The 14553-nt window shown below is 38.3% G+C and overlaps 1 protein-coding gene across 3 annotated transcripts in view; it reads left to right on the top strand.

Annotated features, from left to right (window-relative positions):
* dot1l (DOT1-like histone H3K79 methyltransferase) overlaps positions 1-14553 on the top strand; it is a 101461-nt gene that overhangs the window by 38333 nt on the left and 48575 nt on the right. For all 3 annotated transcript variants that reach the window (XM_072594101.1, XM_072594100.1, XM_072594102.1), the window contains exons 9-14: positions 7129-7208; positions 10161-10229; positions 11670-11776; positions 12608-12649; positions 12855-12932; positions 13415-13634. In XM_072594101.1, coding sequence (XP_072450202.1) covers positions 7129-7208; positions 10161-10229; positions 11670-11776; positions 12608-12649; positions 12855-12932; positions 13415-13634 — 596 coding nt within the window. The remainder of the gene's footprint in view (positions 1-7128; positions 7209-10160; positions 10230-11669; positions 11777-12607; positions 12650-12854; positions 12933-13414; positions 13635-14553) is intronic.

Genomic DNA, 14553 nt, shown 5'->3' with positions numbered 1-14553 from the left:
TATTCTTGTTAGGAAGAACTTCCCTTCCAAAATCCTAAATCAAATAAAAGACGAATCTGGACGATATATTTTGATTAAAGCCCTCATAAATGGAGAGGAATATGGGATTTTAAATTTGTACTGCCCCCCGGCACACCCCTTTAAATTTATAACGGAAGCCTTTTCAAAATTGATGGCTTTTGGTGCCCGTCATACAATTATAGGGGGAGACTTTAATTGTATTATGGATCCTGAAATAGATAGGATTCCCAAGAGTACTGCAGGAGTATCTCCCAGATCTAGACAATTGGTGGATCTGAACAAAGAATTAGGATTAGTAGATGTATGGAGATGTCTTCATCCACAGGGCAGAGATTTTTCTTTCTACTCCAATCCACATAAATGTCATACCAGAATTGATATTTTTTTGCCCCCTCAATTTTTAAAAATTCCATATTATCCTGTAAAATAGGTAGTATAGCAATTTCTGACCACGCTGCTGTATATATGGAAACTAAGGCGAGGAACAATGGGACATCCCCTTGGCATTGGTGTATGGACCCCTTCCTAATGAAAGATAGTAAATTTGTAAAGTACTTCTCTCAAGCATGTAAAACTTTTTTAGAAATTAATTCAGGTACGGCTAGCAACCCATCAATGATGTGGGAGACCATCAAAGCTTACACGCGAGGTTTGATCATAAGACCATAAGACCATAAGACATAGGAATGGAAGTAAGGCCATTTGGCCCATCGAGTCCACTCCGCCATTCAATCATGGCTGATGCGCATTTCAGCTCCACTTGCCAGCATTCTCCCCGTAGCCCTTAATTCCTCTAGACAACAAGAACCTATCAATCTCGGCCTTGAAGACATTTAGCGTCCCGGCTTCCACTGCACTCCGTGGCAATGAATTCCACAGGCCCACCACTCTCTGGCTGAAGAAATGTCTCCGCATTTCCGTTCTGAAATGACCCCCTCTAATTCTAAGGCTGTGTCCACGGGTCCTAGTCTCCTCGCCTAACAGAAACAATTTTCTAGCATCCACCTTTTCAAAGCCATGTATTATTTTGTACGTCTCTATTAGATCTCCCCTTAATCTTCTAAACTCCAACGAATACAATCCCAGTATCCTCAGCCGTTCCTCATATGCTAGACCTGTCATTCCAGGGATCATCCGTGTGAATCTCCGCTGGACACGTTCCAGTGCCAGTATGTCCTTCCTGAGGTGTGGGGACCAAAACTGGACACAGTACTCCAAATGGGGCCTAACCAGAGCTTTATAAAGTCTTAGTAGTACATCTCTGCTTTTATATTCCAACCCTCTTGAGATAAGAGACAACATTGCATTCGCTTTCTTAATCACAGACTCAACCTGCATGTTTACCTTTAGAGAATCCTCGACTAGCACTGCCAGATCCCTTTGTGCTTTGGCTTTATTAAGTTTCTCACCATCATCTCCTACTCAGCGACCCAGAAAAAATTGAAGGGAGAACAACAGCGTCTGCTTGAAGCTCGCTTAAAAGCAGCTGAAACAGCATACACTGATAGACCTTCTATTATTAAATTGCGAAGGATTACGGCTCTTAGGACAGCTCTAAACACTACGCTTACTCAAACTAAGAGGGAAATATTATTTGCAAAACAAAGGTTATATCAATATGGCGACAAACCGGCTAGATACTTGGCATTTCTTGCAAAGAAAAAAAAGGCCCCTCAGACTATTATGTCTATCAAGGAAAGTACGGGTATTTTGACTCATGATCATAAAAAGATTAATGCGATCTTTAGAGAATTTTCTGAGTTATACAAATCGCAGGATTGTGGAGATAGGACTAGGAGGATGCAGTCATTTTAAAAAAAAATTTGACTTTTCCGGGCCTAACTCTGGAACAGGTATCGGTCCTAAACGCTCCTCTAACAGTCCAAGAAATACTTGATGCAATTAGGCAACTTCAGAGCGGTAAGGCACCGGGCCCAGATGGTTTTCAAGCTGAATTCTATAAAGAATTTACAGAAATATTGGCTGGTCCACTTATGGACATGTATAACTATGCATATAGTCGGGGCTGTCTCCCACCTTCGCTGAAAGAGGCAAATATCTCTCTTATCCTTAAAGGAAAGGATCCAGAAGATTATACGTCATACAGACCAATATCCTTGCTAAATGTAGATTTTAAAATCCTTTCTAGTCTCAGTGCTAACATTTTAGAAAGGGTACTGCCACATATCATAAAGGAGGATCAGACGGGGTTTATTAAGGGCCGTAGGTCATCCAATAATATTAGAAGGGTTTTGAATATGATTCAAGCCTGTCATCAGGGAAAGATACCAGGAGTAGTAGTTTCATGAGACGCAGAAAAGGCATTTGATAGGGTTGAATGGTCATATTTGTTTTACACATTGGAAAGGTTTGGCGTTGGACAAGTGTTTACCAAATGGGCACGGTGGCACAGTGGTTAGCACTGCTGCCTCACAACACCAGAGACCTGGGTTCAATTCCCGCCTCAGGCAACTGACTGTGTGGAGTTTGCACATTCTCCCCGTGTCTGCGTGGGTTTCCTCCGGGTGCTCCAGTTTCCTCCCACAGTCCAAAGATGTGCAGGTCAGGTGAATTGGCCATGCTAAATTGCCCGTAGTGTTAGGTAAGGGGTAGATGTAGATGTAGGGGTAGGTGGGTTACACTTCGGCGGGGCGGTGTGGACTTGTTGGGCCGAAGGGCCTGTTTCCACACTGTAAGTAATCTAATCTAATCTAAAACATTGTATAGTGATCCCAAAGCAGTTGTGGTTACCAATGGATTAGGTTCGGATAGCTTCAGTGTGGGTAGGGGCTGACGTCAGGGATGTCCTCTCTCACCATTGTTATTTACGCTAATAATCGAACCACTAGCAGAAGCTATACGAGCTGACCCTAACATAATGGCCCCAAAGATTGGTACAGGTAAACATAAAATTACCCTTTATATAGATGATGTTCTTCTATTCCTCAGTAATCCTCTGCTGTCTGTACCTCGCCTAATCCAAGTTATTAATACATTTAGTGCATTCTCAGGCTATAAAATTAATTTTTCAAAATCGGAGGCTATGCCAATGGGTGGCCTTGCTATGATGCCCCACTTAGTGGACGGATCCCTTTTTCCCTTTCTTTGGTCCCTGGAGGGCTGCTTATAATTTTATTACTCCAGTATTTGGTCAGTTGTGTAAGGCTAATTTTGTGCATTTACTGGAAAGGATAAGGCAGGACCTGTAGCGATGGGGAGACCTTCCAATTTCCTGGTTGGGTAGAATAGCACTAATTAAAATGAATGTCCTACCCCGTCTCCTGTATCCTATGAGAATGCTTCCGGTGATGCTGCCGAGGATGGCTCTACGTAAATTATATGGCTGGCTGGGTTCCTTTATCTGGAATCATAGATGGCCCCTCATTAAGCTGAAGAAGCTACAGCTTCCACAGACAAGGGGAGGATTGGACTTCCCAGATTTTAGGAAATATCAGTTAAGTTCCCTATTAAGTTACATGGCTGATTAGGTCTTGTCTGATCCACAATCCATCTGGTTGGACATCGAGGCCTCTCAAGTAAAATACCCACTTATTAACCTTTTATTTTCAGGCAAGAGGAAAATCATTACAGATGACTATAAAAACCCTATAATACTAAACACAATCAAGGCTTGGAATATAATGCGGCAAAATGAGGGTAATTCACATAAAACATCCCCCTGTGCACCGATAGTGGGAGCATAGGGATTCCAAACGGGGTTTACAGATGCCACTTTTAAACTCTGGAGATCCAGGGGTATCTCATGTCTAGGGGATCTATTTAGGGATGGGGTCCTGATGTCTTTTGAACAGCTGCGTCAGAAATTCGGATTACTTAATGGACCTCTTTCGATACTTCCAAATTTGAGACTATATACAGAAGAAGACTACGTTATTAGATAGTCTTTATAAATCAGATAGAGAATGTAATGTCCTACAACCAGTGGGGGTATCTTCCGTCAGTACTATTTATCATTTACTACATATGAAGTATCGGGAGATATGGACAAGCTGCTTAAAACGTGGGATCAGGATTTGGGACTAGAAATCTCTATAGAAACGTGGAATGATATTTGGGAAAACGCTAGAATTACTATCTGTAACAGAACCCAGGCTATCCAGCTGAAGATACTACATAGGGCCTATATAGCACCGGTTCGATTGTAAAATTTAAGGCAGGAGCATCTCCAATGTGTCCCAAATGCAAAATAGAGGTGGGCACTCTTGTACATTGCCTATGGACCTGTCATAAGATCCGTAGATATTGGACTAAAGTAGCAAGTACCCTGACAGAAATTTTAGGAACGGAAATTAAAGCGGACCCTGTATCTCTCCTTTTGGGCCTTTTGAACTTTGCCTCCCTGGACATATACGGGAAGAGACTATTTTCTATTCTCTCTTTTCTGTGCAAGGAAAAATATTTTGGTGAACTGGGTGGCTGAGGGCCCCCCTGGACTTTCAAATTGGCACAGATTAATTATGGAATGTATTCCCCTTGACTTCCTTACAAATATGGTGCACCGAAAGACCGAATTATTTTATAAAATATGGCAGCCCTTCTTGAATTACATAAATACAGATATTTCGGCTATCCTAACAAGGGCTTTTATTTAATTGAGATTACAAACCTGGCTGGTCCGGGGCCCCTTAGGAGAGGAATCCCGCACGAATACGGGTTTTATTACATTTGATGTTAACACATTCCGAGCATGTAAGAGATTTAAATATACACTCTGGTTAGTTGTAGGTTAGATTAGTAGACAGTTGAGTTTTTTTTCTTTTTCGGTATTTTTTTTTCTTTTGTTAAATTTTGGCTATTGTAAATTTGATTTAATTGTATATCAATGTTTGCATATGAGAGTTTTGTTTATTTTTGTTAAATTTCTAATAAAAATATCTATTAAAAAAAAGATGGGTACAGTTTTCCTACCATTCTTGTTACCTTCTATAAAAACATGACTAACTATGTCATTATTCGTACAATTTTATTCTTTCCATGCTTATTTATATATAGATATTTGCCCTTGATTTTCCTTTATCTTGATTGTTTTTTCCATCTTTAAATTGGGATTTTATATTCCAAACTCGTTTGGCTAATCTTTGACAAAAAATAGTTTGCCCTGGCATGTTTAAGGTTGAGGGGTGACCTTTAGAGGTTGATAAAACCATGAGGGGCAAGGATTGGATAAATAGACAAGGTCTTTTTCTCAGGGTGTGGGAGTCCAAAATTAGAGGACGTAGTTTTAAAGTTGAGAGGGGAAAAATATAAAAGGAACCGAAGGTGCAACTTTTCCCACCAAAGCTGGGGTGGGGGTGGATGTATGGACTGAGCTGCTAGTGGAAGTGGTGGAGGCCGATACAGTTGACAGCATTTAAAGGGCATTTGGATGGGTACAGGAAGGATTTAGAGGGATATGGGCCAAATAATGGCAAATGGGACGAGATTAATTTAGGATATCTGGTCAGCATGGATTAGTATGATCCAAGGGTCTGTTTCTGTGCTGTGTAACTCTGACTCATATTGAAGCAGTTGATTATTACACATTACTTGGGTTGATCAAACATCTGTTGAAAACTATTTTCATGTTGTGTTTGGTGTATCTGGGGCAAGTCAAGCCTCCAGCCATAGAGTACTGCGTTTAGCTGCACTTTATAAGATGAAAGTTTTCTCTCTGCAGTTAGTTTAGAAAACACAAAAGCTAGGTTGTCTTGGACAGCAGATTCTAGCATAGGCATGACAGTCCCTTTTGATGGTTTTTTAAAATTTGTGGATGCATTGAAAAAAGGCTGCATGCAACCTTCACCTGAAAATAGTCCAATTCATCTTTAAATGGGTTTACCCATGGTTAAACCTCAGCAAAGATCGTCTGGGCAAAAGGTAATATGGCTTCTGTCCTAAGCATCCATGCAATTGAACTGTATCAATTGGATTTTTTAAAGTCAGCTAAAAGTGTGCTGCCCACTATTTACAAGTTCCAGGCATAATGAAAAACATAAATTATGGTCACTCTTTGTGTTGACAAGGGAAATTGTTGTAATCTAGCACTGAGATAAAAAGCCTAGGATCTGTTATGAGAAAATCTTAACTGATCCTCTGGCCATATTTTGCTTTATGCAGACTTGGACTATACATAATAACTGTGATTAACTCTCTCGTTCAGTCATTCTGTTGCTGCATTTTTAAAAAAAACCTGAGATGTTTCCAGACTGAGGTCTTGTATGTGCAGAAGAGATTGAAAGGAGATCATCTATTGAATAAAGCTAACAGAGTTTTTGCAGGAATGGTGTGTTAACTGTAGGATTCTTTTGTTTGCCTATACATGGTTCTATTGTAAACATTCTAAGATTTTTCCAGACAGAAACAAGAATACAGGAATTGGGATCAAAGCTTTTTTTAAAGTCATTTTTATATGGCATTAAATGTTAAGAACTACATTGGTGTACATAAAAAGACTTTTTGTTTAGGTGGAGCACAAGTATCTATATACCTATTACCTGCTGTCATAGAATACTTTGTACATCTCAAATTGCACAAGAACTGAAAAAACACATTTGATAATTGAAGGCTGAAGTGTTAATTTAAATTCAACAAAGCAGCTAACTGTTTTGAAAGGTTAAAGGGCTATCTCAAAAAACTTATCAGAAGTGAAGGTATGCTTTTGAACTAAATGAAATTCAGGTTATAATTTATCATTAACAATCAAGAAACACGGCTGCCAACGTCGGGTCAAAGGTTACAATCATTACAATCCATCAGGTACATCGGCTTTTGAAAAAAAAATGTAACAAGAAGATAACCGTAACCCAGTATAAAGCAAGATCAATGATTACTAAACATAATGATTACGGAAGTCAATGTTGTAACTCCTCATTCAAATGAAACAACTGACCTTCAGCCTTAGCTCACTGATTCAGTACGATTTTCTGTAAATTGCATTAAATACTATTGGCTTTTTTTTTTTGGTCAAAACAGATTTCAGTAATGTAAGGATTTTTCTAATGACATTTATCAGGACATCATTTAATAACTGCCAAAATTCATTATTACAATGTACACTGTTTTATCTTGTGGTTGATGAAATATTATATTTAAAATCTTAATTTGCAGTGTCGTGTTTGTGAATAATTTTGCCTTTGGCCCTGAGGTGGATCACCAGCTGAAGGAGCGATTTGCGAACATGAAGGAAGGTAATAATAATTAAAACTTTTATAATCAGTAGAAATTTGATAGCTCAAACCAGAATCAATGTTGATCCTCTCCTGTTAAAAATTATTAAAATGTGACATCTCAAGGTTGTTGATCTTTGTTTGTGCTTGAACTTAATTTATGTTATCAGATTGATATTCCCTTTATGGATAAATTTATGTTATATTACATTTATTATGTAAGTTACGCAAAATTTCAACATTCTGCAAGTTGCTGCATTAATTCTTTCAATCCTGATAATACCATGGTTATACGTGAAAATATCAAACAACCACAACAACTGAATAGAACTGCATATAGTTGCCAAATAAAGTCTATTTTCTTGAGCTGGATGGTACTGTAGTTTCAAAAAATTATTTCCCAAGATGTAAAACCAGCAATTTTGTCCGTGTCAAATTGCCCTTCAGAAGGTGATGTCAAACATTCATCTTGAACTGCCACAGTTGTGTGAAATCCAGTGCTCTCAGGAAGAAGTTTCAAAATTGTAACTTGATGATCGTGAAGAAACCGTGATGTAGTTCCAAGTCAGGATGGTGTTTGCCTTGAGTGGGTGGACTTTGGTGTTCCTGACTATCTGCTACTGTTATTGTTCATTGTGTTGGAGATTATGCCTTTAGAAGATGCTACTGAAGAAGCCATGATGAGAAGTAGATGGTACACACTGTTGTCTCCCATCTCAACCAATCAGGTCATACTCTCTACCTGTGTTCACCTATCCTGACCTTATCTCCCCACCCAAAATCGCCCCCCCTTTTTTTTGTTCCTGCAGTTCCTTTTACACCACCCCCAGTCTTGATCAAGACTTATTGCTATTCTGGCAAGTGGAGAGTATTCCATCATGCATACTTGCGCTTCATTGATGCTGGATAGGCTTTTTGAAATAAGAGTGAGTTACTTGCTACAGTATTCCCAGCCTCTTTGACCTGCTCTTGTAGGTATATTATTTATATAGTTGGTTCAGATTGTTTTACATTAATAACTTATTATCAGGCATTACTAGAAACTTATTAAGGATGTAATATGGCATGAAGAAAGCCTCCGTGCTAATAGGCAGAATGAACATAGTTTGAGAGTCATCTTTGCCAACTTTTGCAGAAAATTCTAATAAATTAATGAGCAGCATAGATTAAAATTGAACTTGAAGATGTGATGTACTTGGATTTCCAGAAGGCTTTTGACAAGATGCCAAACCGAAGATGTATCTTTGACAGGTCTCCCAGTCTGCATTGGGAACCAAGGCATGAGATGATAATGGTGCTGACGTTAATTTTGAAATCCATCTCTGGAGGCAGTGGGGATGCCAGAGTATTGGAGGACCATTAATTTTGTATCATTATTAAAGAAGGGTTATGGTGCTCAATCAGTGGACAGTGAGCCTAACATCAGTGATAGGGAACGTAGTGGAAAAAATTTCTGGTGGACAGAATTAATCTTCATTTGGAGAGGTTTGCATTACTTGCTGACAAGTTTGAGTTTTTCAAGAGCTTTTTCAGGCACAAGTCAGAAATCTGATGGAAGATTCCCCATTTGTCTGGATCAGTACAGTTTCACAGATTTGGCACCACATCCGCAAGCATTCCTCCTTCCACTGCTTTTGCTCAGCAAGCAGTATTGTATACTGTTTCCAATATCCACTGCAGAAATAAAAAAAATCCTTAGAGAGCATCTTTATAAAACCATAACCACTTTGATCTAAAAGGACAAAAGTAGTGGAAACATGCGAACACCGCCACCTGCAAGATTTCCTCCAAGCCATTCACCATCCTGACTTGGAGATATAGCAATGTTCCTGAGTAAAACACCTTTAATTCCCTCCCTAATGACATTGTGGGTCGACTGACAGCATGTGGACTGCAACAGCTCAAGAAGGCCACTCGCCACTAAGTTCGTGGAAAGCTAGGAATGGGCAATAAATGTTGGCATGCCTATGTCCCATGAATGGAGGTGACTAGATGTGTGGATGAGGATAGTGCAGTGGATCTAGTCTACATACACTTCAGTAAGGCTTTTGACAAGAGTTTGTGTTTTGAACAGTTTCTTGAGTAGGAGCCCATCAGCTCTGAGGAAATTTTGCAAATTGGGTCCAAAGTTAGCTTAATGCTAGAGAGGTCAAAAATTGCTTTTGTGACTAGAAGCCTGTGGTTTGTGAAACTGCATCTGAAGTACCATGTACAATTTTAATCTTTATTTAAGAAAACATTAGAAGTAAGTCAGAGATGCTTGTAAGTTTGGTTCCCTTTGAGCAAGTTGACAACTAAGGGAGACAGTTGAAAAATAATGGATTTCCCATTTAAGACCGATCAGGAGAAACTTTATCAGAGAGCTGAGAGTTGTTGGAATTTTAAGGCAGTGATTGAATTTATCTATCAGAAGGAAGAGGGAATAGAAAGACAAGGGCAGTTGATGCCAAAATTGGACAGTGATATTCTTAGCAAATGGCACAGTCGACTGCAGAGGCCAAATGTCTTACTCCTGGTCTAATGAATCTATGTCACAGGTGAATTAAAATTGGGAATAAATTATGCCACAGCTTAGTTTGCTTCTGTTTCCATGTTCCGATAGGTGAACACAGGCATGATGGCATACCAAATTAAAACGGCTTGACAAGAGGGTGGTTGTGTTGTTCAGGATTTATCCTCAAGCCAGTCCTAAATTTCTTCCTTGATTTTAATCATCCTGTGTCACCACATTCCACCTGTGCAGTAATTGGAAGTAGTCTGCTTCTGTTTAGTCTTATCCATGGAGCTTTACATGATGGACGTGTAAGGAAATGTGCCATTAAATGTAAGGTAGAATTTGCATCCTATGCTCCACTCAAGACTTTTTATGCAAAAATGGAATTTTATAGATTCTTCATTTTGTGTGAACATTGTTTAAATTTCAAAAGGTGTGAAGTACATTTTGAGCAATGTCATTAATTACCATTGTTACAGGTGGCAAAATTGTCTCTTCCAAACCCTTTGCACCATTAAATTTCAGAATAAACAGTCGGAACTTAAGTGGTAAGTTTTTCTTTAGCTTGGTTTCTTTCTTAGCCTAAGTTAGTTCCAGCAGATTTTATATTTACTAATTGTGCGACCTTTCCATGTAGTCCCCTTTTCTATTTGAAATTGGTGCTGATGTCACTGTTGGTCGTGGAACAAGTATTGTTCCGTGAAATCCAAATTGAATTTTTTTTTTGTTGCAGAAAATCAAAATGATCTTAATGCTTAAATTCCCTTTATGCATTGCACCTTTGGGTCACCTACACAACCCTTTGTAATCTCTTCAGCAGAAATTCCAAACGGCATGTACAAGTTGCTGTTCAACTGGCGCAAAGCATGGTGGTACAGTGGTTAGTACTACTGCGCCTCAGTACCAGTGACGCAGGTTTAATTCGAGCTTTGGGTAACTGTCCATGTGGAGTTTGCATGTTCCCCCATGTCTGCTCCATGTGCTCTGGTTTCCTCCCATAGTCCAAAGATGTGCAGGTTAGATCGATTTGGGCATTGCTTATAGTGTCCAGGGGTGTCTTGGCTAGGTGGCTTAGGAATAGTTAATGTGCGGTTATGGGGGATAGGGTGGAGATGTGGGACTCAGTGGGTTGGTGCAGACTTGATGGGATGAATAGCCTCTCTCTGTACGTTACCAATTTGATGCCTTATTGTAGAACATTAATTAGCATTGAACAAGAAGTTGCTCAAGTTTTTGAGAGTTTAATAGAGTTTTAATATGATTGACAGCAAAATCTTGCATTTATGTAATGTCTTGTAGGGGGCATCTGAGGATGATTAATAAAACGGCGCCTGGTATAGGGTGATAATCAAAGAGTTGAGAGAGTTGAAAACCTGATCAGGGAAGGAAGCCTAGAAAATAGAGCCAAGATATTTGAAAACTTGGCTCCAGTGTGGGGTATGGATGGTCAAGGCTAGAATATAGTTGTCGTAGATTAAATCAGTGAGATAGTTACACTAGACTCCATATGACTGGCATACATTGGAGTTGTGAACAATGGATTATGAGCCAGCAGAATTTGTCATGGGACAGAACGTGGTCTGTGAAGTTTAGGTTGAGATTTTGGCATTGTTGACGTTGACGTAAAACACTTCAAATAGATGGGAGAAAAATCTGCCATATGTTGAAATTATAATTCTGTTTTGAAGCAAGATTTTGAAAGTGTCCTCTTTTAAGCTGCAAGTTATCTTTATAATACTTTGACATCTTAAGTGATGTTGATAATTATAAATATTAGATGTAAATTTTCAGGTTTTTTTTTGAATAAACAACACATTGGAATATATTTGTTCAAATTGAAGCAAATTCTGGAGTTTATTCAATTATCTCCAGTTTGTTCATTGTTAGCAATTTGGACAAGTTACAGTAAACAATTTTCAATTTGTGTAATATCTAATAGTTCAGATTCCAATAATGTATGACAGACATGTTTGTTTTGCGCTTTAAAGACATTGGCACTATCATGAGAGTTGTGGAGTTATCACCATTGCGAGGCTCCGTTTCATGGACTGGTAAACCAGTCTCCTACTACCTGCATACAATTGATCGGACAATAGTAAGTATGATGTTGTGTTGCTTAAGTTGCTGGTATGTGTCAGTAATTGTTCACCGGCATTGGGAGGGAGTGATGTCATTCATGACTCTTGCTGTGGTTTTAATAGTATATGATTGGTGGAATTGCAGCTGAATAATTCTTCTAAATGTTGTGGAGAAATATGCTACAGAAGGTAAAACATTGTACAAAAAGGAGAGCTTAAACTTTTCATTTTTTAAAGCTGCATTTCCTTCCAGAAATCTTCAAGCTCTTATGTATAAATTGATTTATTTCCAGTAGAGAGTTTTGACCTATGTATGCTATAGTAACTTTATACATCATAGCAATTCCAGTTTTCCTCCTTTACTGAAAAATGTGTCTCAGTTCAGTTTAATATAAAAGGGAATGTGGATGGGTTGAATCAATGTCAAGATTGTTTTTGAAGTACTGAGGATTCTACTGTTACCGCTGGCTGGGCTGATTGTGGAAGTTTTCAGTGAGTTGAGCATGGCCTACTGCAAGAAGTCTGATTTCTTTTAGTTACACTTAGAGCCGAAAAATATTGTATAGCGTTTCTATCTGGAAAAAATGTCTTGTTCATAGATGGTACACTTTCTTGAGGGAGATGGATCTTGCTGCTAGAACTAAGTGTTTTTGTGGTCTTAAGTGTGGTTCTCCTTCTCTTGATAAGTATGCCTGGGCTTGGATTGAAAGGGTTGGGTACACCTGTCTTGGCTTTTGTTGGATCCTTAGCCTGTTTGCCAGATCATCTAATTGGCAATGAAACCTTCTTTTTTAAAGGCATAACAATAAGAAAACAAAACATTTCTTTTCTTTTCTTTTTCATTTCAGCTTGAAAACTACTTTTCTAGTCTCAAAAATCCAAAACTCAGGGTGAGTCTTTTTTAAAGTTGTTGCCAACTGTGTGCAAACCTCATGTATTTCAAATTAGTAAAGGTTCTTAATGTAACATGTCTGTTTCTCTCTCTTGGATTCTGCAAGTATAATTATCTGAAATCTGTTGCAAATCCAATTTCCCACTATCTCTTCCTGCACTTCATTTATGTATTTAGAATTATAGTTGTAACAATTTTTACAGGAGGAACAAGAGGCAGCTAGACGCAGACAACAAAAGGAAAATAAAGAAAATAAGAGTAGTACAACGACTCCAACCAAGGTATGTTCTACATTTAATTTGAATGAAATACATTTTAGCAGATTGTCTAACCTTGAAGCCATTGCAAAAAGTTATTTGGGAGCTGTAATTTGCAGTTCATCATTGACAATGTAATTTGCTCCTCCTTGATTTATTTCAGGTTGGAACTATTGCAGATGTTTATGATGATGAACTGAATGCTTACTGTGTAGATTAATTTAACTTTTTAATTATCAAAATGGTGCTGAGTCAGAAAAAGATTAAATATTTAAATGACTGGGGGGGGGGGGGGAGGGGGGGGGGGGGGTGGGGGGGGGGGGGGGGCCTATTTCACCTTTGAACTGCCAGACTTAATATAATTAGCACGGTTGAAAACATTTGGAATATGGTAGAGGAAGCATTATGCACTTAGAATCACAAGTATGTCGTGACTTCCTGTGTTAACAGTGAATGGATATTGTATTTTGTTTTTTGTCTAATAATTGTGACACTATCATTGGCAGGATTCTGGTCCTGAAGAGGATAAAATTGGGGTAACCGGGATCAAAAAAGCATCTTCACCTGCGAAACCACGGAAGAGCAAGATAATTAATAAAAGCAAGAGAATTGCAGTTAGAAAAAGAGGCCGCCCCAAGAAAATGAGCACTGCAAGGAATACCAAGACAAATCAATCTGCACTGGATCTTTTACATGCGCAGACTCTGTCAGCATCCTCACCTCAGGGTAAGTTAAACCTTAGGTGCAATTTGTTTTACTCAATATGGGTCGACAGTTTAAAGCTTGATCTGCTGAGTTTGTGCTTTTTGTATTTATATTAATTAAAAATCCTGTAGTTGTGTGTTGTCTTAAATGTTAGAGTTGTGTTCACTCATTTAAAATGTAATGAAATAGGCTTCTGAATTTACCCAAGAAAGGTCAGCATATTTGTTTTGGGTTCTTGCAAGATACATCTCAAAAATTTGTCATTGATAATTTTGCTTCTTAGCCAGTTGGAGTGAATATTTTTTAATTGACTAATATGAAGCTTCATTTGTGGCTGTCCTGAATGTTTCTCCTCCTTTCTAATGGTTTACAGATGTATGAATAGTACATAGTTTAGGTGAACTAATCCCCTTCAGTTGTTCCACAACTTAACTAAATGATTCTTGGGAGAGGTTCTCTGTGCAAGTTTTGAAAAGGATTAACTGAACTTTTATTGCACTTGGATGTTAACCTGATTGCTCACTGATTTATCCTATAGTTTTAAAATTGTACTTTATACTGCATATTTTGAATGTCCATTCTCTTCCGCAATATATGTACAGATTGCAGGTCCCCACTTAAAAGGATATCCTTATCAGAATGTGGTATTTATTACCCGTTTATAAAGATACGTGATCACTAAATTTCCTCACTTTTTGAGTGGTTGCTGATGAATCTTATATCAAATGTTAGAAGATACATAAATTTTAGAATAAGGACAATCTGGATGCATAAATGGAAGTGGACAGTAATAGCATTTAAAATATTGATGTTAATCAGGAGTTCATGACGGAAACTGAATTTTTAAAAAGTACTTAATTGGCATGAGAAATTATTTCCTTTTTTAATTTTGTACTTTAACATTATAAGATAAGCTTTTTGTTACAAATATTCTAATTGC

This window comes from Chiloscyllium punctatum, chromosome 24 (genome assembly GCF_047496795.1).
Source record: "Chiloscyllium punctatum isolate Juve2018m chromosome 24, sChiPun1.3, whole genome shotgun sequence".
Classification (NCBI taxonomy): domain Eukaryota; kingdom Metazoa; phylum Chordata; class Chondrichthyes; order Orectolobiformes; family Hemiscylliidae; genus Chiloscyllium; species Chiloscyllium punctatum.
Note: the sequence above shows the minus strand (reverse complement) of the source record. Positions and strands in the feature narration are given on the sequence as shown.